General features: G+C 46.2%; 1 protein-coding gene across 4 annotated transcripts in view; it reads left to right on the top strand.

Annotated features, from left to right (window-relative positions):
- CNTRL (centriolin) overlaps positions 1 to 24,779 on the top strand; it is a 247,561-nt gene that overhangs the window by 104,820 nt on the left and 117,962 nt on the right. For all 4 annotated transcript variants that reach the window (XM_069986606.1, XM_069986603.1, XM_069986604.1 and 1 more), the window contains exons 18-21: positions 14,188 to 14,367; positions 21,557 to 21,736; positions 22,331 to 22,447; positions 22,887 to 23,031. In XM_069986606.1, coding sequence (XP_069842707.1) covers positions 14,188 to 14,367; positions 21,557 to 21,736; positions 22,331 to 22,447; positions 22,887 to 23,031 — 622 coding nt within the window. The remainder of the gene's footprint in view (positions 1 to 14,187; positions 14,368 to 21,556; positions 21,737 to 22,330; positions 22,448 to 22,886; positions 23,032 to 24,779) is intronic.

Here is a 24,779-nt window from a genome sequence, read left to right as displayed (position 1 = left end):
ACATATATAAAGGTTTCCATCATGTCCCTTTCCCTTCTTCCTCCTGTAACATATATATAGGTTTCCATCTTGTCCCCTCCTTTCCCTTCTTCCCCCTGTAACATATATAAAGGTTTCCACCATGTCCTCCCTTTCCCTTCTTCCTCCTGTAACATATATAAAGGTTTCCATCATGTCCTCCCTTTCCCTTCTTCCCTCTGTAACATATATAAAGGTTTCCATCTTGTCCCTCCTTTCCCTTCTTCCCCCTGTAACATATATAAAGGTTTCCATCATGTCCCTTTCCCTTCTTCCTCCTGTAACATATATATAGGTTTCCATCTTGTCCCCTCCTTTCCCTTCTTCCCCCTGTAACATATATAAAGGTTTCCACCATGTCCTCCCTTTCCCTTCTTCCTCCTGTAACATATATAAAGGTTTCCACCATGTCCTCCCTTTCCCTTCTTCCTCCTGTAACATATATAAAGGTTTCCATCATGTCCCCCCTTTCCCTTCTTCCTCCTGTAACATATATAAAGGTTTCCATCATGTCCTCCTTTCCCTTCTTCCCCCTGTAACATATATAAAGGTTTCCACCATGTCCTCCCTTTCCCTTCTTCCTCCTGTAACATATATAAAGGTTTCCATTATGTCCTCCCTTTCCCTTCTTCCCTCTGTATAACATATATAAAGGTTTCCATCATGTCCTCCTTTTCCTTCTTCCTCCTGTAACATATATAAAGGTTTCCATCATGTCCCTCCTTTCCCTTCTTCCTCCTGTAACATATATAAAGGTTTCCATCATGTCCTCCCTGTCCCTTCTTCCCTCCTGTAACATATATAAAGGTTTCCATCATGTCCTCCTTTCCCTTCTTCCTCCTGTAACATATATAAAGGTTTCCATCATGTCCCTCCTTTCCCTTCTTCCTCCTGTAACATATATAAAGGTTTCCATCATGCCCTCCCTTTCCCTTCTTCCTCCTGTAACATATATAAAGGTTTCCATCATGTCCTCCCTTTCCCTTCTTCCTCCTGTAACATATATAAAGGTTTCCATCATGTCCTCCCTTTCCCTTCTTCCCCCTGTAACATATATAAAGGTTTCCATCATGTCCCCCTTTCCCTTCTTCCTCCTGTAACATATATAAAGGTTTCCATCATGTCCCCCTTTCCCTTCTTCCTCCTGTAACATAAATATATATTTCCATCATGTCCCCTTTCCCTTCTTCCTCCTGTAACATAGAAAGGTTTCCATCATGTCCCCCCTTTCCCTTCTTCCTCCTGTAACATATATAAAGCTTTCTATCATGTCTTCCCTTTCCCTTCTTCCTCCTGTAACATATATAAATGTTTCCATCATGTCCCCCCTTTCCCTTCTTCCTCCTGTAACATATATAAAGGTTTCCATCATGTCCTCCCTTTCCCTTCTTCCTCCTGTAACGTATATAAAGGTTTCCATCATGTCCCTCCTTTCCCTTCTTCCTCCTGTAACATATATAAAGGTTTCCATCATGTTCCTCCTTTCCCTTCTTCCCTCCTGTAACACATATAAAGGTTTCCATCATCTCTTCCTTTCCCTTCTTCCTCCTGTAACATATATAAAGGTTTCCATCATGTCCCCCCTTTCCCTTCTTCCTCCTGTAACATATATAAAGGTTTCCATCATGTCCTCCCTTTCCCTTCTTCCCTCCTGTAACACATATAAAGGTTTCCATCATGTCCTCCTTTCCCTTCTTCCCCCTGTAACATATATAAAGGTTTCCATCATGTCCTCCCTTTCCCTTCTTCCCCCTGTAACATATATAAAGGTTTCCATCATGTCCTCCCTCTCCCTTCTTCCCCCTGTAACATATATAAAGGTTTCCATCATGTCCTCCTTTCCCTTCTTCCTCCTGTAACATATATAAAGGTTTCCATCATGTCCTCCTTTCCCTTCTTCCTCCTGTAACATATATAAAGGTTTCCATCATCTCCCTCCTTTCCCTTCTTCCTCCTGTAACATATATAAAGGTTTCCATCATGTCTCCCCTTTCCCTTCTTCCTCCTGTAACATATATAAAGGTTTCCATCATGTACCCCCTTTCCCTTCTTCCCCCTGTAACATATATAAAGGTTTCCATCATGTACCCCCTTTCCCTTCTTCCCCCTGTAACATATATAAAGGTTTCCCTCATGTCCCTTCTTTCCCTTCTTCCTCCTGTAACATATATGAAGGTTTCCATCATGTCCTCCCTTTCCCTTCTTCCTCCTGTAACATATATAAAGGTTTCCATCATGCCCCCTTTCCCTTCTTCCTCCTGTAACATATATAAAGGTTTCCATCATGTCCTCCTTTCCCTTCTTCCTCCTGTAACCTGTATAAAGGTTTCCATCATGTCCCCCTTTCCCTTCTTCCCCTGTAACATTTATAAAGGTTTCCATCAGTCTTCCCTTTCCCTTCTTCCCCCTCCTGTAACATATATAAAGTTTTCCATCATGTCCTCCCTCCTTTCTCTTCTTCCTCCTGTAACATATATAAAGGTTTCCATCATGTCCCCCCTTTCCCTTCTTCCTCCTGTAACATATATATAAGTTTTCCATCATGTCTCTCCTTTCCCTTCTTCCCTCCTGTAACATATATAAAGGTTTCCATCATGTCCTCCCTTTCCCTTCTTCCTCCTGTAACATATATAAAGGTTTCCATCATGTCCTCCCTCCTTTCCCTTCTTCCCTCCTGTAACATATATAAAGGTTTCCATCATGTCCTCCCTTTCCCTTCTTCCTCCTGTAACGTATATAAAGGTTTCCATCATGTCCTCCCTTTCCCTTCTTCCTCCTGTAACATATATAAAGGTTTCCATCATGTCCCCATTTCCCTTCTTCCCTCCTGTAACATATATAAAGGTTCCCATCATGTCCTCCCTTTCCCTTCTTCCTCCTGTAACATATATAAAGGTTTCCATCATGTCCCCCTTTCCCTTCTTCCTCCTGTAACATATATAAAGGTTTCCATCATGTCCCTCCTTTCCCTTCTTCCCCCTGTAACATATATAAAGGTTTCCACCATGTCCTCCCTTTCCCTTCTTCCTCCTGTAACATATATAAAGGTTCCCATCATGTCCTCCCTTTCCCTTCTTCCTCCTGTAACATATATAAAGGTTTCCATCATGTCCCTCCTTTCCCTTCTTCCTCCTGTAACATATATAAAGGTTTCCATCATGTCCTCCCTTTCCCTTCTTCCTCCTGTAACATATATAAAGGTTTCCATCATGTCCCTCCTTTCCCTTCTTCCCCCTGTAACATATATAAAGGTTTCCATCATGTCCCCCCTTTCCCTTCTTCCCCCTGTAACATATATAAAGGTTTCCATCATGTCCTCCCTTTCCCTTCTTCCTCCTGTAACATATATAAAGGTTTCCATCATATCCTCCCTTTCCCTTCTTCCTCCTGTAACATATATAAAGGTTTCCATCATGTCCCCATTTCCCTTCTTCCCTCCTGTAACATATATAAAGGTTCCCATCATGTCCCCCCTTTCCCTTCTTCCCCCTGTAACATATATAAAGGTTTCCACCATGTCCTCCCTTTCCCTTCTTCCTCCTGTAACATATATAAAGGTTTCCATCATGTCCCCCCTTTCCCTTCTTCCCCCTGTAACATATATAAAGGTTTCCACCATGTCCCCTTTCCCTTCTTCCTCCTGTAACATATATAAAGGTTTCCACCATGTCCCCTTTCCCTTCTTCCTCCTGTAACATATATAAAGGTTTCCATCATGTCTCCTCTTTCCCTTCTTCCTCCTGTAACATATATAAAGGTTTCCATCATGTCCCTCCTTTCCCTTCTTCCTCCTGTAACATATATAAAGGTTTCCATCATGTCCTCCCTTTCCCTTCTTCCTCCTGTAACATATATAAAGGTTTCCATCATGTCCTCCCCTTTCCCTTCTTCCTCCTGTAACATATATAAAGGTTTCCATCATGTCCTCCCTTTCCCTTCTTCCCCTGTAACATATATAAAGGTTTCCACCATGTCCTCCCTTTCCCTTCTTCCTCCTGTAACATATATAAAGGTTTCCATCATGTCCCCCCTTTCCCTTCTTCCTCCTGTAACATATATAAAGGTTTCCATCATGTCCCTCCTTTCCCTTCTTCCCCCTGTAACATATATAAAGGTTTCCACCATGTCCTCCCTTTCCCTTCTTCCTCCTGTAACATATATAAAGGTTTCCATCATGTCCCCCCTTTCCCTTCTTCCCCCTGTAACATATATAAAGGTTTCCATCATGTCCTTCCTTTCTCTTCTTCCTCCTGTAACATATATAAAGGTTTCCACCATGTCCCCTTTCCCTTCTTCCTCCTGTAACATATATAAAGGTTTCCATCATGTCCCCCTTTCCCTTCTTCCTCCTGTAACATATATAAAGGTTTCCATCATGTCCCTTTCCCTTCTTCCTCCTGTAACATATATAAAGGTTTCCATCATGTCTCCCCTTTCCCTTCTTCCTCCTGTAACATATATAAAGGTTCCCATCATGTCCCCCTTTCCCTTCTTCCTCCTGTAACATATATAAAGGTTCCCATCATGTCCTCCCTTTCCCTTCTTCCTCCTGTAACATATATAAAGGTTTCCATCATGTCCCCCTTTCCCTTCTTCCTCCTGTAACATATATAAAGGTTTCCATCATGTCCCTCCTTTCCCTTCTTCCCCCTGTAACATATATAAAGGTTTCCATCATGTCCCCCCTTTCCCTTCTTCCCCCTGTAACATATATAAAGGTTTCCATCATGTCCTCCCTTTCCCTTCTTCCTCCTGTAACATATATAAAGGTTTCCATCATGTCCCCATTTCCCTTCTTCCCTCCTGTAACATATATAAAGGTTCCCATCATGTCCCCCCTTTCCCTTCTTCCCCCTGTAACATATATAAAGGTTTCCATCATGTCCTCCCTTTCCCTTCTTCCCCTGTAACATATATAAAGGTTTCCATCATGTCCCCCCTTTCCCTTCTTCCCCCTGTAACATATATAAAGGTTTCCACCATGTCCCCTTTCCCTTCTTCCTCCTGTAACATATATAAAGGTTTCCACCATGTCTCCTCTTTCCCTTCTTCCTCCTGTAACATATATAAAGGTTTCCATCATGTCCCTCCTTTCCCTTCTTCCCCCTGTAACATATATAAAGGTTTCCACCATGTCCTCCCTTTCCCTTCTTCCTCCTGTAACATATATAAAGGTTTCCATCATGTCCCCCTTTCCCTTCTTCCCCCTGTAACATATATAAAGGTTTCCATCATGTCCTCCCTTTCCCTTCTTCCCCTGTAACATATATAAAGGTTTCCATCATGTCCCCCTTTCCCTTCTTCCTCCTGTAACATATATAAAGGTTTCCATCATGTCCTCCCTTTCCCTTCTTCCCCTGTAACATATATAAAGGTTTCCACCATGTCCTCCCTTTCCCTTCTTCCTCCTGTAACATATATAAAGGTTTCCATCATGTCCCCCCTTTCCCTTCTTCCTCCTGTAACATATATAAAGGTTTCCATCATGTCCCTCCTTTCCCTTCTTCCCCTGTAACATATATAAAGGTTTCCACCATGTCCTCCCTTTCCCTTCTTCCTCCTGTAACATATATAAAGGTTTCCATCATGTCCCCCCTTTCCCTTCTTCCCCCTGTAACATATATAAAGGTTTCCATCATGTCCTTCCTTTCTCTTCTTCCTCCTGTAACATATATAAAGGTTTCCACCATGTCCCCTTTCCCTTCTTCCTCCTGTAACATATATAAAGGTTTCCATCATGTCTCCCCTTTCCCTTCTTCCTCCTGTAACATATATAAAGGTTTCCATCATGTCTCCCCTTTCCCTTCTTCCTCCTGTAACATATATAAAGGTTCCCATCATGTCCCCCCTTTCCCTTCTTCCCCCAGACTATACAGATACAAATCCGTCAGTCTTTCCTGATATGTGTTATGCCGCACACCCTCCACCATTTTTGTAGCCGTCTTTGGACCCGTTCTATTTTATCAATGTCCTTTGTTAGGTGAGGTCTCCAGAACAGGACACAGTATTCCAGATATGATGTCACTAGAGAGCTATATAGCGGGATCACCATCTCCTCTTCCTACTGGTTATATATCTAGCTATACACCCCAGTGTATCTATCTACACACATATCTATAAACAGCCAAGCATACCATTATATATACAGCCCAGTGTATCTATCTATCTATCTATCTATCTATCTATCTATCTATCTATCTCCTATCTATCTCCTATCTATCTATCTCCTATCTATCTATCTCCTATCTATCTATCTATCTATCTCCTATCTATCTATCTATCTATCTATCTATCTATCTATCTATCTATCTATCTATCTCCTATCTATCTTTCTATCTATCTATCTATCTCCTATCTATCTCCTATCTATCTATCTATCTCCTATCTATCTATCTATCTGTCTATCTATCTATCTCCTATCTATCTATCTATCTATCTATCTCCTATCTCTCTATCTATCTATCTATCTATCTATCTATCTATCTATCTATCTATCTATCTCCTATCTATCTCCTATCTATCTCCTATCTATCTATCTATCTCCTATCTATCTATCTATCTATCTGTCTATCTATCTATCTCCTATCTATCTCCTATCTATCTATCTATCTATCTCCTATCTATCTATCTATCTATCTATCTATGTATCTCCTATCTATCTATCTATCTATCTATCTATCTATCTATCTATCTATCTATCTATCTCCTATCTATCTCCTATCTATCTCCTATCTATCTATCTATCTCCTATCTATCTATCTATCTATCTGTCTATCTATCTATCTCCTATCTATCTATCTATCTATCTATCTATTTATCTATCTATCTCCTATCTCTCTATCTATCTATCTATCTATCTATCTATCTATCTATCTATCTCCTATCTATCTCCTATCTATCTCCTATCTATCTATCTCCTATCTATCTATCTATCTCCTATCTATCTATCTCCTATCTATCTATCTATCTCCTATCTATCTATCTCCTATCTATCTATCTCCTATCTATCTATCTCCTATCTATCTATCTCCTATCTATCTCCTATCTATCTATCTATCTATCTATCTATCTATCTATCTATCTATCTCCTATCTATCTATCTATCTATCTATCTATCTATCTATCTCCTATCTATCTATCTATCTCCTATCTATCTATCTATCTATCTATCTATCTATCTCCTGTCTATCTATCTATCTCCTATCTATCTCCTATATATCTCCTATCTATCTATCTATCTATCTATCTATCTATCTATCTATCTATCTATCTATCTATCAATCTCCTATCTATCTCCTATCTATCTATCTATCTCCTATCTATCTATCTATCTATCTATCTATCTATCTCCTATCTATCTATCTATCTCCTATCTATCCATCTCCTATCTATCTCCTATCTATCTATCTCCTATCTATCTCCTATCTATCTATCTATCTATCTCCTATCTATCTATCTATCTATCTATCTATGTATCTCCTATCTATCTATCTATCTATCTATCTATCTATCTATCTATCTATCTATCTCCTATCTATCTATCTATCTCCTATCTATCTATCTCCTATCTATCTATCTCCTATCTATCTATCTCCTATCTATCTATCTATCTATCTCCTATCTATCTATCTCCTATCTATCTATCTATCTCCTATCTATCTCCTATCTATCTATCTATCTCCTATCTATCTATCTATCTATCTATCTATCTCCTATCTATCTATCTATCTATCTATTTCCCTATCTATCTATCTATCTATCTCCTATCTATCTATCTATCTATCTATCTATCTATCTATCTATCTATCTATCTATCTATCTATCTATCTTTCTCTCCTATAAAGACCACCAGACCTGACCCAGGTACCTACAACAAATCCTACAAAAAAGGGGTCGCTACCAATCTTTCAGCAATACAAATCACTTTATTAATATAACATATAAAATCACATAATGGAGTAAAATTATGCGCACTAGAGGTCCTGTAAAAATCACAACCGAATAATAAAACAAAGTGGGTGATATTGGCTGGAATGGTCCTGCACAGAAATCATTACATACCCAATATTGCACAAGTCCCGGATGAACAAGGTGCCGTGATAAATAGACAGTTCTAAATTACATGGAAAGTTCAATCCCAAAGACTGCAAACAGTACCTGTTGTAAGCTGCGCGCTGCCACCTCTAACGCATGTTTCGCGTTACCGCTTGATCACAGAGGAGTATCAGTCCCTGTAGTCCTGCTCCTTATATACCTAGACTGAGGATCGCTGGTGTATAGACGCCTCCCACATTGGTCACATGATTGTACACTACAGCGCGGCGTCCCGACGTCAGACGTACGCCCACGTGAGCGGGGTCTGCTGACGTCACTGGTTGCGTTGCCATAGCGGCAAACATGTTTACAAACAGTGGTTGGCGTCTACCCCATATTTCCATGTATCTAGAAGCGCCCTATCTGTGTGCCACAGAGCATCCCAGCCAATATAAGCCAATGTGTACAAGATGATAAGTGACACTGCTGAGGTGCCGATTCAGTACAATTAATAATACATCCACTGGTGCAAAATGAGACTATTTCCTTCATAAATCAATATATATAATAAATAGATAAATACATTATTACTAAATTTCATTACATAAGTGCATATATACATAAAACTACAATATATAATATAATCATATGTGCTATGAATATATAGTGACAAATGTGAAATGACACAATTAAGTGATACAACAAGAAAATGCTTACAAAAAATAAATAAAAAGATAAATTAGTGTCCAAAAAATTCATTTTTATTTATATAAAGCGTGTGAAAATACAAAGAATATCTATGTGAAGTGCTCAATAGTGTATACAATTAATATTAAAACCTACCTGTATGTACCTACAACTAATGTGTAACCCCAAAATATCTATACATATCGGCATCCAATAATATCAAAAAAGAAAAACATTTTCAGCTCCACGACTCGCGCTTCATATTTCCTCAGTCTTCTCCTCCAACCCAAGCAGGACATCAAGACATTAAAAACACAATCTAAAATAATAGAAAATAAAAACAATTAGTATACATGAGGTACACCACAAGGACCCCCGAGAAATTGCTACAGCTATTCCCTGTATATTTTTATATGCATAACTATAAAAATAAGCACTTTGCTCCAACCCTTAGGACTTACACAGTCTGTTCTCATGATCCATTTGGCTTCCAGCTGTGCCGAGGTCTTTTTCCAATCTCCTCCTCTATTTCCGATATGGACTCTGTCAATCCCTCTCACTTCCAGCAACTTTCCCTTTCCATTGTGATGTGCTCTAAAGTGTCTTGGAATCGCTTTCAGTGTGGACACATCCTCTACTTCCATCCCCCGACGAATATCCTGTATATGTTCACGTACCCTCAATTTCAATTTTTGTGAAGTCAAACCCACATAAATCAAGTTGCATGGGCAGGTCGCATAATACACCACTCCCTCGGTGTTACAAGTGATGTGTTGTGTGATTTAAAATTTCTTCTTCCCATCACTAGAGACAAATTCTGTTGCTCTTTCAGTGTTTGAACAAGCTACACATGTACCACATGGGTAACACCCCCACTTGGGGCCCCTAAATCCAAAGACATTCTGTGCCCTTGTGCCTCTATGATAACCCCGCACTAACATATCCTTTAGATTTTTCGTCCTCTTATACGTCACTGCTGAAGTATCCGTGATCCATTTTCCTATTGTGGCGTCCCCTTGCAGGATTGGCCAAAATTTTTTATAACTAGTTTTCACCTCCTCCGCTTTATCATTATAAGGAGTTATGAATCTCACCTGTTCTTGAGTTTGATCGCGTATTCTCTCCTTCATTCTAAGCAGGTTTTCTCTCTTTTCCAGTCTTGCTGGATCGAAACCTCTCCTTATAGACCGCTTACTATAACCCCTCGATTCAAAACGTCTCGTGAGATCAGTAGCCTGTTTCAAAAAGCAAAAATCATCAGAGCATAGTTTCCTCGCCCTCAAGAATTGTCCCACTGGTATTCCCCTCTCCCACTGGTATTGGGATGGAAAGAGGAAGCATGTAAGAGTGAATTCACTGATGTCTCCTTGCGGTACAAATCACTCTCCACCAAACCATTCTTACCTTTGTAAAGTTTCAAGTCTAGAAACTCTATGTTCTCTTGACTGTGCTTCAATGTCAACTTGATATTCTTCTTATTGGCATTTAGATCCTCCACAAACTGCAGCAGGCTTTCTTCCGTCCCCTGCCAAATAAATAAGATGTCATCTATGAAGCGGGTCCGTAATTGGACCTTTTCCACACTCCTTACTGGGTTCGTGAAAAAGAGTTCCCTCTCCCACAGCCCCAGGAAAAGGTTGGCATACGAGGGCGCACAAGACGCCCCCATAGCCGTTCCCTGGAGCTGCAGGTAGAGGGTCTCCTTAAAAATAAACACATTGTGTGTCAATAGGAACTCAAGTGCCTGCAGGAGAAAAGTGCACAGGTCGTTATCCGTATAATGCATTGCCAAAAATGTTTGCACAGCCTCTAAGCCATCCTTATGTATTACGGGCGTATAGAGAGACTCAACGTCACACGTAACTAACCACCTATCATTCTCCAATGTGATACCATCGAGTCTTCTCAGCACATCTCCCGTATCTTTAATAAAGGATGGTAGATTTTCCACAAGAGGTTTCAAAAATGTTTCCAAATATTTACCTAATGATTCACAAACTTCCATTTCCCGACATGATCGGTTGTCTCGGAGGGTACTTGAGGTTCTTGTGCACCTTAGGTAGTAGGTACAGGCAGGCCATTCTCAGATCTTCCACCAGCAGGCATTTTAAGGGGTTTCTTTATATAATCCCTTTTTCCAGTGCTTCATCCAATAAACCTTCCAATTCTGTCTGGAAAGAAGACGTGGGGTTAAATGATACTTTACGATAGCATTCAGGATTTCTTAACTATCGAAAGGCTTCTCGTTCATACATGGCAACCGGCTATCTCTATCTATCTATCTATCCATCCCCCCCCCCCCCCCCCCGGGGTTACATCTCACCCCCTATTACTAGTCCTTACATGTATATTACACCATCCCCCCCCCCCCCCGGGGTACATCTCACCCTATTACTAGTCCTTACATGTATATTACACCATCCCCCCCCCCACCCCCGGGTACATCTCACCCTATTACTAGTCCTTACATTTATTTATTAACCATCCCCCCCCCCCCCGGGGTACATCTCACCCTATTACTAGTCCTTACATGTATATTACACCATCCCCCCCCCCCCCCTGGGTAACTCTCACCCTATTACTAGTCCTTACATGTATATTACACCATTCCCCCCCCCCCCGGGGTACATCTCACCCTATTACTAGTCCTTACATGTATATTACACCATCCCCCACCCCGGGGTACATCTCACCCTATTACTAGTCCTTACATGTATATTACACCATCCCCCCCCCCCCCCGGGGTACATCTCACCCTATTACTAGTCCTTACATGTATATTACCCCCCCCCCCTCCGGGTAACATCTCACCCTATTACTAGTCCTTACATGTATATTACACCATCCCCTCCCCCCCCCCGGGGTACATCTCACCTATTACTAGTCCTTACATGTATATTACCCCCCCCCCTCCGGGGTACATCTCACCCTATTACTAGTCCTTACATGTATATTACACCATCCCCCCCCCCGGGGTTACATCTCGCCCTATTACTAGTCCTTACATGTATATTACACCATCCCTCCCCCCCCGGGGTACATCTCACCCTATTACTAGTCCTTACATGTATATTACACCATCCCCCCCCCCCCCCCCGGGGTACATCTCACCCTATTACTAGTCCTTACATGTATATTACACCCCCCCCCCCCCCCCCCCGGGGTACATCTCACCCTATTACTAGTCCTTACATGTATATTACACCATCCCCCCCCCGGGGTACATCTCACCCTATTACTAGTCCTTACATGTATATTACACCATCCCCCCCCCCCCACCCCCCCCCCCCCGGGGTACATCTCACCCTATTACTAGTCCTTACATGTATATTACACCATCCCCCCCCCCGGGGTACATCTCACCCTATTACTAGTCCTTACATGTATATTACACCATCCCCCCCCCCCGGGGGTACATCTCACCCTATTACTAGTCCTTACATGTATATTACACCCCCCCCGGGGGTACATCTCACCCTATTACTAGTCCTTACATGTATATTACACCATCCCCCCCCCGGGGTACATCTCACCCTATTACTAGTCCTTACATGTATATTACACCATCCCCCCCCCCCCCCCGGGGTACATCTCACCCTATTACTAGTCCTTACATGTATATTACACCATCCCCCCCCGGGGTACATCTCACCCTATTACTAGTCCTTACATGTATATTACACCATCCCCCCCCCCCCCCCCGGGGTACATCTCACCCTATTACTAGTCCCTTACATGTATATTACACCATCCCCCCCCCCCCCCCCCCCCCCGGGGTACATCTCACCCTATTACTAGTCCTTACATGTATATTACACCATCCCCCCCCCCATCCCCCCCCCCCGGGGTACATCTCACCCTATTACTAGTCTTACATGTATATTACACCATCCCCCCCCCCCCCCCGGGGTACATCTCACCCTATTACTAGTCCTTACATGTATATTACACACCATCCCCCCCCCCCCCCCCCCCCGGGGTACATCTCACCCTATTACTAGTCCTTACATGTATATTACACCATCCCCCCCCCCCCCGGGGGTACATCTCACCCTATTACTAGTCCTTACATGTATATTACACCATCCCCCCCCCCCCCCGGGGTACATCTCACCCTATTACTAGTCCTTACATGTATATTACACCATCCCCCCCCCCCCCGGGGTACATCTCACCCTATTACTAGTCCTTACATGTATATTACACCATCCCCCCCCCCCCCCCCCGGGGTACATCTCACCCTATTACTAGTCCTTACATGTATATTACACCCCCCCCCCCCGGGGTACATCTCACCCTATTACTAGTCCTTACATGTATATTACACCATCCCCCCCCCGGGGTACATCTCACCCTATTACTAGTCCTTACATGTATATTACACCATCCCCCCCCCGGGGTACATCTCACCCTATTACTAGTCCTTACATGTATATTACACCATCCCCCCCCCGGGTACATCTCACCCTATTACTAGTCCTTACATGTATATTACACCATCCCCCCCCCCGGGGTACATCTCACCCTATTACTAGTCCTTACATGTATATTACACCATCCCCCCCCGGGGTACATCTCACCCTATTACTAGTCCTTACATGTATATTACACCATCCCCCCCCCGGGTACATCTCACCCTATTACTAGTCCTTACATGTATATTACACCCCCCCCCCCGGGGTACATCTCACCCTATTACTAGTCCTTACATGTATATTACACCATCCCCCCCCCCCCCGGGTACATCTCACCCTATTACTAGTCCTTACATGTATATTACACCATCCCCCCCCCGGGTACATCTCACCCTATTACTAGTCCTTACATGTATATTACACCCCCCCCCCCGGGGTACATCTCACCCTATTACTAGTCCTTACATGTATATTACACCATCCCCCCCCCCCCGGGTACATCTCACCCTATTACTAGTCCTTACATGTATATTACACCATCCCCCCCCCCCGGGGTACATCTCACCCTATTACTAGTCCTTACATGTATATTACCCCCCCCCCCCCTCCGGGGTACATCTCACCCTATTACTAGTCCTTACATGTATATTACACCATCCCCCCCCCCGGGGTACATCTCACGCTATTACTAGTCCTTACATGTATATTACACCATCCCCCCCCCCGGGGGAACATCTCACCCTATTACTAGTCCTTACATGTATATTACACCATCCCCCCCCCCCGGGGTACATCTCACCCTATTACTAGTCCTTACATGTATATTACACCATCCCCCCCCCCCCCGGCCTTGTTTTATTGGATATGTATATACATGAATTTATACTTTTCTTCTGTCCCACTGTTATATTATATGAAAACTCAGTAAGATGGTTGATATATACATATATATTATACACACACACCAGGTTCTCCTGTTTTTCCGGCTCTTTAATGATGACAGAAACGAGGATTTATCGTTTTCTCCCGGTAGATCCAGCAGGAGAAGCGGCAGAACGAGGCCAAAGTGCGGGAACTGGAGAAGGAGGTGCGGAGGCTGAGCGAGAGGTTGAAGACCATGGAGGAGATCCAGGGCCTGGCTGACCAGCAGCTGCTGGAGGCTGAGGAGGAGCGGGAGAGGCTTCTGGGAGAGCTGCATGACCTGGAGGCTGAGGTAAGGAGGAAGAGCTCGCCCCCTGTATCCTGTACACTGCAGAGCTCGCCCCCTGTACACTGCAGAGCTCGCCCCCCTGTATCCTGTACACTGCAGAGCACGCCCCCCTGTATCCTGTACACTGCAGAGCTCGCCCCCCTATATCCTGTACACTGCAGAGCTCGCCCCCCTGTATCCTGTACACTGCAGAGCATGCCCCCCTGTATCCTGTACACTGCAGAGCATGCCCCCCTGTATCCTGTACACTGCAGAGCATGCCCCCCTGTATCCTGTACACTGCAGAGCATGCACCCCTGTATCCTGTACACTGCAGAGCATGCCCCCCTGTATCCTGTACACTGCAGAGCATGCCCCCCTGTATCCTGTACACTGCAGAGCATGCCCCCCTGTATCCTGTACACTGCAGAGCTCGCCCCCCTGTATCCTGTACACTGCAGAGCACGCCCCCCTGTATCCTGTATACTGCAGAGCTCGCCCTCCTGTATCCTGTTCACTGCAGAGCACGCCCTCCTGTATCCTGTACACTGCAGAGCTCGCTCCCCCTGTATCCTGTACACTGCAGAGCATGCCCCCCTGTATCCTGTACACTGCAGAGCATGCCCCCCTGTATCCTGTACACTGCAGAGCACGTCCCCCTGTACACTGCAGAGCTCGCCCCCCTGTATCCTGTACACTGCAGAGCACGCCCCCCTGTACACTGCAGAGCTCGCCCCCTGTATCCTGTACACTGCAGAGCACGCCCCCCTGTATCCTTTACACTGCAGAGCACGCCCCCCTGTATCCTTTACACTGCAGAGCACGCCCCCCTGTATCCTTTACACTGCAGAGCACGCCCCCCTGTATCCTGTACACTGCAGAGCTCGCCCCCCTTTATCCTGTACACTGCAGAGCTCGCCCCCCTTTATCCTGTACACTGCAGAGCACGCCCCCCTGTATCCTGTACACTGCAGAGCTCGCCCCCCTGTATCCTGTACACTGCAGAGCTCGCCCCTCTGTATCCTGTACACTGCAGAGCACGCCCCCCTGTATCCTGTACACTGCAGAGCTCGCCCCCCTGTATCCTGTACACTGCAGGGCACGCCCCCCTGTATCCTGTACACTGCAGAGCACGCCCCCCTGTACACTGCAGAGCACGCCCCCCTGTATCCTGTACACTGCAGAGCTCGCCCCCCTGTATCCTGTACACTGCAGAGCACGCCCCCCTGTACACTGCAGAGCACGCCCCCCTGTATCCTGTACACTGCAGAGCTCGCCCCCCTGTATCCTGTACACTGCAGAGCACGCCCCCCTGTACACTGCAGAGCTCGCCCCCTGTATCCTGTACACTGCAGAGCACGCCCCCCTGTACACTGCAGAGCACGCCCCCCCTGTATCCTGTACACTGCACAGCTCGCCCCCTGTATCCTGTACACTGCAGAGCACGCCCCCCCTGTACACTGCAGAGCTCGCCCCCTGTATCCTGTACACTGCAGAGCACGCCCCCCTGTACACTGCAGAGCACGCCCCCCTGTATCCTGTACACTGCACAGCTCGCCCCCTGTATCCTGTACACTGCAGAGCACGCCCCCCTGTACACTGCAGAGCACGCCCCCTGTATCCTGTACACTGCAGAGCATGCCCCCCTGTACACTGCAGAGCACGCCCCCCTGTATCCTGTAAAAGAAAACAACAAATGGGGGGCATGCACAGCCAAAACAATTTATAAAGTTGGGTGCTAACAATAGGCATATAAAAAACCTGTATACCAGAGAAAGCAAAGAAAAGTATATGCCATATGGTAAGTAAGCACACCACAAATCATAGAATAAGCTCAAAAATAACAGTACTTTATTCCACAGGTACAAAAAGAGATATAAATAATACTCATAGATCCAAAAAGATTAAAAACACTTAAAAAGCACACCAAACGTGGAGACACCACGTAAGGTGTCATCCACCTTGACACCCCGTAAAAGGATTATAATGTGTCCTGTTCAAAATAAAAAAGGTAAATAACCCTTCAAAAGTGAAAAAAAATATATTGCCATAAAGAATAGGATATCAAAACTAATACAAGCAACAATAAGATGAATAGGCAGATAATACAGTGATACCCAAAGAATAGATAGTTACCACCTAACCAAGAAATGAACAGTGACACAACGGGGTGTCAATAGGAGGAGCCCCACGCGTTCCGTCCGCACTACCGGACTTCCTCAGGGGTGATGATACATGTCAAAGGATCTATATTTATATGGTAATTCATAAATGCTAAATCTGAACACAATAAGTTTAATCAATACCTGTGTGGGTGATTGGCTCCATGTACCCTGGCTCCAAGATGGCGCCACCGGCGTCCCCAGTACCAGTAGTACGCATGTCCAAAATGCACTGTGCGTCATGCGGTCACATGATAGCAGTATACCACATGACCGCAAGTAATCCTACGTCATACGGTCACATGAGCACAATACATCACATGACCGCATGTATTCACTGCTGAATAAAAAAACATGAGGGAAATATATATATTTACTCAACAAAAGTAGATCTACTTATAGCGGTCATGTGTATAATGTATAACTGGTATCCATGAACAATTATATATACCAATACATCGCAATAGATCTACTTATAGCGGTCATGTGTATAATGTATAACTGGTATCCATGAACAATTATATATACCAATACATCGCAATAGATCTACTTATAGCGGTCATGTGTATAATGTATAACTGGTATCCATGAACAATTATATATACCAATACATCGCAATAGATCTACTTATAGCGGTCATGTGTATAATGTATAACTGGTATCCATGAACAATTATATATACCAATACATCGCAATGCGCATGCGTGGCCATAATTAAAATAATCACGGAGTATATACAAACACCATACTGTGCTACACTTATAGTGTACTGTGCGACCCCCAAACGAACAGTGCAAGGAAAAACAAATTGGTGATATATGTATAATAAGAAATACCTAAATGCCTAATCATAAATAATGAACTATAATAAATATGCAAGCGCAAAAAATGCTACCAATGATTAATAAGATGTCCCCAACATGATTATCAAAAACCATATATACCAAAATAATTGTAATAAGTCCCATAAAAACTGGAGACCCATATATTGAAATATTCCCAATATTGGTGATATATATATCATTGCACATGTGCAGAAAAATAATATTATAAGAAGAGTACCTAAATACATAATCATAAATAATAAAACATGTACATACATATACAAATATACACATATACACACACACATACACACATACCAACACATAGATATGCACATGTACGACCCCTTAATAGATTAAAAATACACCATTATAATAAATACGCATGCGCCAGAGAAATTACCAAAGATTAGTAAGATGTCCCCAACATGATTATCAAAGACCATATATCCCGGAATAATAGTAATAAGTCCCATAACAAGTACTAAAGAAGATAAGAACACTAGAGACGCAAACTAAGAGCCAGGCACAAGGAGCCAATCCACATAATGTGCCGAAATAATAAATCGGCACAGTAGTAGTCTGAATAATGAATTAGTAATAACAAAGAAAAACATATATTTACAAAAACAAAGAAGAAATATACAAATATATACAGATGTATGCAATCACAGTCAGATGGCAATGGAAAAGGGACGCCAGCGGCGTAGCAGTGCCACACAGGTATGTCCATTAAGTAGATATATACAATTCTTCAGAAAGAATCCATTCCGATGTAAAAGATCTCTTTGTAGATGTGGAGAAGAGGGCCCAATGTTGCAGTCCTGATGAAATGACAGGTAACCGTGTCCCAATACAGGCAATAAAGAGTCCAACTGCAATGAGGCATAAGAAGTCCCACGGGGGTGGCAGACCTCACACAAAAGGGATAGAGGGGATGTGGTATGCAGAGGTCAATGGGTCTTATAGATAGGGGCAGGGGAAGTTTAATACACAAAAGAGTATATATATAACAGCCAATGATACAGTGTATCTGCAAGAAAAACGTGCAAAGATGATAATTATTAATTAAGTAGGATAAGGAAAAAAAAAAAAAAAAGGGGGAAGTGTTTAGGTGTAAATGAATAAGGAGTGTATAAATGTAGGCATAGTATAGGTGTAAGGATAGTATGAGTGTGTGATTATGAGGAAAAAGAATATGTGAGTATATGTGTAAGTGCATGTAGTGAAGCAAACAAACAGACAAAAGTGTGTGGTGCAAAAGCCCGTAAAGTACCAGCGGCAATATATATAAAAATATATTAAAAAATAAAGAGAAATATAAATATAAAAATTAAAATAGAAAAATAAAAAATATAAAAATTTATATATAAACTATTGAAGAAGAATTATTACTTATAAAAGCCAGTATATAGCAACTCTTCATTCAAACCCCTAGGTTCCAAACAGCCCAGCTCATAAATCCATCTAGACTCTGCTCTTAGTAATTTTTTAACCACATCGCCTCCCCTTATACCAGTTCTAATCCTCTCCAAACCCACCACCTCCAAATGGTCATACTTACCACCATGATATTCCTTAAAGTGTGCTGCTACCGAGGTCAAATCCAATGTGGTATGGACCGTGCTCATGGCTCGCCTAATATTGGACAGATGTTGTTGTGTCCTTTTGCGCAACTCTTGCGTGGTCTGTCCTACATATATTTGATGGCAAGGACAAATGAGAGCGTAAATTACATTTCTACTGCGGCAATTAATGAAGCTTCTTATTGGGAATCTCTTACCATCAAGAAGGTTAATGAAGGTTTTTGTCGGGGTCATGTGTCGGCATATATTACAACTGCCGCAGGCAAACGATCCGTGTTGTTTCACTCCTCTATTCAAAGGAACCAAACTGTATCCTGTACACTGCAGAGCATGCCCCCCTGTACACTGCAGAGCACGCCTCCCTGTATCCTGTACACTGCAGAGCTCGCCCCCTGTATCCTGTACACTGCAGAGCACGCCTCCCTGTATCCTGTACACTGCAGAGCTCGCCCCCTGTATCCTGTACACTGCAGAGCACGCCCCACTGTATCCTGTACACTGCAGAGCTCGCCCCTCTGTATCCTGTACACTGCAGAGCATGCCCCCCTGTATCCTGTACACTGCAGAGCACGCCCCCCTGTATCCTGTACACTGCAGAGCTCGCCCCTCTGTATCCTGTACACTGCAGAGCATGCCCCCCTGTATCCTGTACACTGCAGAGCTCGCCCCCCTGCATCCTGTACACTGCAGAGCTCGCCCCCCTGCATCCTGTACACTGCAGAGCATGCCCCCCTGTATCCTGTACACTGCAGAGCTCGCCCCCCTGTATCCTGTACACTGCAGAGCACGCCCCCCCTGTATCCTGTACACTGCAGAGCTCGCCCCCTGTATCCTGTACACTGCAGAGCACGCCCCCCTGTACACTGCAGAGCACGCCCCCTGTATCCTGTGCACTGCAGAGCACGCCCCCCTGTATCCTGTACACTGCAGAGCACGCCCCCTGTACACTGCAGAGCACGCCCCCCTGTATCCTGTACACTGCAGAGCACGCCCCCTGTATCCTGTACACTGCAGAGCACGCCCCCCTGTATCCTGTACACTGCAGAGCTCGCCCACTGTATCCTGCAGAGCACGCCCCCCCTGTATCCTGTACACTGCAGAGCACACCCCCCTGTACACTGCAGAGCTCGCCCCCCTGTATCCTGTACACTGCAGAGCTCGCCCCCTGTATCCTGTACACTGCAGAGCACGCCCCCTGTATCCTGTGCACTGCAGAGCACGCCCCCCTGTATCCTGTACACTGCAGAGCTCGCCCCCCTGTATCCTGTACACTGCAGAGCTTCGCCCCCCTGTATCCTGTACACTGCAGAGCTCGCCCCCCTGTATCCTGTACACTGCAGAGCACGCCCCCCTGTATCCTGTACACTGCAGAGCACGCCCCCCTGTATCCTGTACACTGCAGAGCTCGCCCCCCTGTATCCTGTACACTGCAGAGCTCGCCCCCTGTATCCTGTGCACTGCAGAGCACGCCCCCCTGTATCCTGTACACTGCAGAGCTCGCCCCCTGTATCCTGTACACTGCAGAGCTCGCCCCCCTGTACACTGCAGAGCACGCCTCCCTGTATCCTGTACACTGCAGAGCTCGCCCCCCTGTATCCTGTGCACTGCAGAGCACGCCCCCCTGTATCCTGTACACTGCAGAGCTCGCCCCCTGTATCCTGTACACTGCAGAGCTCGCCCCCCTGTATCCTGTGCACTGCAGAGCACGCCCCCCTGTATCCTGTACACTGCAGAGCTCGCCCCCCTGTATCCTGTGCACTGCAGAGCACGCCCCCCCTGTATCCTGTACACTGCAGAGCTCGCCCCCTGTATCCTGTACACTGCAGAGCTCGCCCCCCTGTACACTGCAGAGCACGCCTCCCTGTATCCTGTACACTGCAGAGCTCGCCCCCTGTATCCTGTACACTGCAGAGCTCGCCCCCCTGTACACTGCAGAGCTCGCCCCCCTGTATCCTGTACACTGCAGAGCTCGCCCCCTGTACACTGCAGAGCACGCCCCCCTGTATCCTGTACACTGCAGAGCACGCCCCCCTGTATCCTGTACACTGCAGAGCTCGCCCCCCTGTATCCTGTACACTGCAGAGCTCGCCCCCTGTATCCTGTACACTGCAGAGCTCGCCCCCCTGTATCCTGTACACTGCAGAGCTCGCCCCCTGTATTCTGTACACTGCAGAGCTCGCCCCCTGTATCCTGTACACTGCAGAGCTCGCCCCCCTGTATCCTGTACACTGCAGAGCTCGCCCCCCTGTATTCTGTACACTGCAGAGCTCGCCCCCCTGTATCCTGTACACTGCAGAGCTCGCCCCCCTGTATCCTGTACACTGCAGAGCACGCCCCCCCTGTATCCTGTACACTGCAGAGCTCGCCCCCCTGTATCCTGTACACTGCAGAGCTCGCCCCCTGTCTTCTGTACACTGCAGAGCTCGCCCCCCTGTATCCTGTACACTGCAGAGCTCGCCCCCCTGTATTCTGTACACTGCAGAGCTCGCCCCCTGTATCCTGTACACTGCAGAGCACGCCCCCCTGTATCCTGTACACTGCAGAGCACGCCCCCCTGTACACTGCAGAGCACGCCCCCCTGTATCCTGTATACTGCAGAGCTCGCCCCCTGTATCCTTCTCTGACATCTTCTGTCTTGTAGAGGAGGACTGAGGATTCCCGGGCACAAAGAGAATTATCTGGGTTGGATCAGGAGCTGCAGGAACTAAAGAGGGCGGTGACCATGTCCGACAAGATGGCGGCATCAGAATTGACCAGCACCAGAGACCAGCTGAGATCCCTGCACGACACAGTCCTCCAGATAAACCGAGAGCGGGCCGAGGTACTGAGAGACCTCACCGGACCACCAGGGTTTATAGTCAGTCAGGATGCCCAAGAAGGCCCCTGTGTGTGCGGTCCGGACCCCCGGGAAGGCCCCTGTGTGTGTGGTCTGGACCCCCGGGAAGGCCCCTGTGTGTGTGTGTGGTCCGGACCCCCGGGAAGGCCCCTGTGTGTGTGTGTGGTCCGGACCCCCGGGAAGGCCCCTGTGTGTGTGTGTGGTCCGGACCCCCGGGAAGGCCCCTGTGTGTGTGTGGTCCGGACCCCCGGGAAGGCCCCTGTGTGTGTGTGTGGTCCGGACCCCCCGGAAGGCCCCTGTGTGTGTGGTCCGGACCCCCGGGAAGGCCCCTGTGTGTGTGGTCCGGACCCCCCGGAAGGCCCCTGTGTGTGTGTGTGGTCCAGACCCCCGGGAAGGTCCCTGTGTGTGTGTGTGGTCCGGACCCCCGGGAAGGCCCCTGTGTGTGTGTGTGGTCCGGACCCCCCGGAAGGCCCCTGTGTGTGTGGTCCGGACCCCCCGGAAGGCCCCTGTGTGTGTGGTCCGGACCCCAGTATTACTGATCCTGGTCTATAGCCTCAGTGTTTTGTGTTTTCTGTACAGGAGATGCAAGAAGCTGTGAACTACAACTCCCAGGCTGCCCGGGCGGCCCGAGACCTTGGTAGAGCAGAAGCAGAGATAGAACTCCTCCAGGATCTGCTTCACCACAAGGAGAAACAGGTGCGATCTGATGGGGGGGGGGGTCACTGCCGGGGGGCCGCACTACACACAGTCCTGTCCTGGGGGGCCGCACTACACACAGTCCTGTCCTGGGGGGCCGCACTACACACAGTCCTGTCCTGGGGGGCCGCACTACACACAGTCCTGTCCTGGGGGGCCGCACTACACACAGTCCTGTCCTGGGGGGCCGCACTACACACAGTCCTGTCCTGGGGGGCCGCACTACACACAGTCCTGTCCTGGGGGGCCGCACTACACACAGTCCTGTCCTGGGGGGCCGCACTACACACAGTCCTGTCCTGGGGGGCCGCACTGCCCACTGTCTCTCGGGGGGGGGGGGGGGGGGGGGTTTGTCGGGTGTGTGTGTGGGGGGGGGGGGCGGGTCTCTCGGGTGTGTGTGTCGGGTGTGGGTATGAGCACAGTCTCTTCTCTGTCACAGTTGCAGGGTGAGCAGTACGTGGAGCAACCCGGACTCTCTGTATCAGACTCTCAGCAGCTGGAGATGGATCGGCTAAATAACGCTCTGCGGAAACAACGCGCTGAGATCGAGCGACTCCGACACCAACTGGAGCACGTCAGAGCCGGTATGAGCCAAACGAGGCCTCTCCCTGTGCCCCTCCCCCCCGCCTGTTATATTATTATTATTATTATTCCTATTATTATTATTATTATTATTCCTATTATTATTATTATTATTATTATTATTATTATTATTATTATTCCGATTCTTCTTCTTCTTCTTCTTCTTCTTCTTATTCTTATTATTATTATTATTATTATTATTATTCCTATTATTATTATTATTCCTATTATTATTGCTACTACTAAGTATTTATTACTATTGTACAGTATTTATTACAACTTCCATTCCAAAAATGTAGGGACACTAAACAAATTGTGAATAAAAACTGATGCAATGATGTGGAGGAGCCAACATCTGATATTTTATTCAGAATAGAACACAAATCACAGACCAAAAGTTTAAACTGAGAGAATGTGTCATTTTAAGTGAAAAATAGGTTGTTTCAAAATTTCCCAGCAGACGTCTGTGGACAGAGGAGGCCGGCTTCTCATGCTCTCCCATTCATGTCTAAGGGCGGGTTCACACTACGGAATTCTCGCGGACAGTGTCCGCATAATTCCGTCAGCTGTCCGCCCGCACATCTGGGCGCCTTTCCGCCGGCCCCATAGACACCATTCTATGGGCCGGCGTATTCCGCTATACGCTGAAAGAAGTGTCATGTCACTTCTTTCAGCGGATCGCGGAATACGCCGGCCCATAGAATGTTGTCTATGGAGCCGGCGGAAAAGCGCGTGCCCGTGCGGGCGGACAGCTGACGGAATTCCGCGGACATTGTCCGCGAGAATTCCGTAGTGTGAACCCGCCCTAATCCAGGCCACTAACTCTTCCATCCTCTTCTTTATGGCACTTTCTTCCTCTTTATAATGCGCCAAATGTTCTCTATGGGTGACAGATCTGGCCTGCAGGCCGTCCGCCATTTCATCTCCGAATCCTTCCCCTACGTAGCCATGATGTGTGATTGCTGCAGAATGGGGTCTGCCATTATCTTGTTGGAAAATGCAGGGTCTTCCCTGAAAGAGATGACGTCTAGATGGGAGCAGATGTTCTAGAACCTGAGCCTAGATCTCTGCATTATGGAGCCTTTCCAGACATGCAATCTGCCCATGCCACCAGCAGTCATGCCGCCCCCTACCAGCAGTCATGCCGCCCCCTATCAGCAGTCATGCCGCCCCCTATCAGCAGTCATGCCGCCCCCTACCAGCAGTCATGCCGCCCCCTATCAGCAGTCATGCCGCCCCCTATCAGCAGTCATGCCGCCCCCTATCAGCAGTCATGCCGCCCCCTACCAGCAGTCATGCCGCCCCCTACCAGCAGTCATGCCGCCCCCTACCAGCAGTCATGCCGCCCCCTACCAGCAGTCATGCCGCCCCCTACCAGCAGTCATGCCGCCCCCTGAACGGAGTGTTGATAACAACTTGGGTTGTCCTTGTCCTCTCTGGTCTGGATGACATGGCGTCCCGCTGTTCCACAAAGAACTTCACATCGTGACTCATCTGACCACAGAACAGTTCTCCATTTTGTCACACTCCATTGTAAATGTGTGTGTATGTGTATATATATATATATATATATATATATATATATATATATATATATATATATATATAAAATTTTATTATACCCGGTGGATTGTGGTCACTGACAATGCTTTCTGGAAGGATTCCTGAGCCCCTTCTGTTATTTCCTGTTTGAGGTGCAGGGACGTGTAAGGGCCCGGAGATCACCAGCATTCAGTAGAGTTTTACGGCC

The sequence above is a fragment of the Dendropsophus ebraccatus genome, chromosome 10 (genome assembly GCF_027789765.1).
Source record: "Dendropsophus ebraccatus isolate aDenEbr1 chromosome 10, aDenEbr1.pat, whole genome shotgun sequence".
Taxonomy (NCBI): domain Eukaryota; kingdom Metazoa; phylum Chordata; class Amphibia; order Anura; family Hylidae; genus Dendropsophus; species Dendropsophus ebraccatus.
Note: the sequence above shows the minus strand (reverse complement) of the source record. Positions and strands in the feature narration are given on the sequence as shown.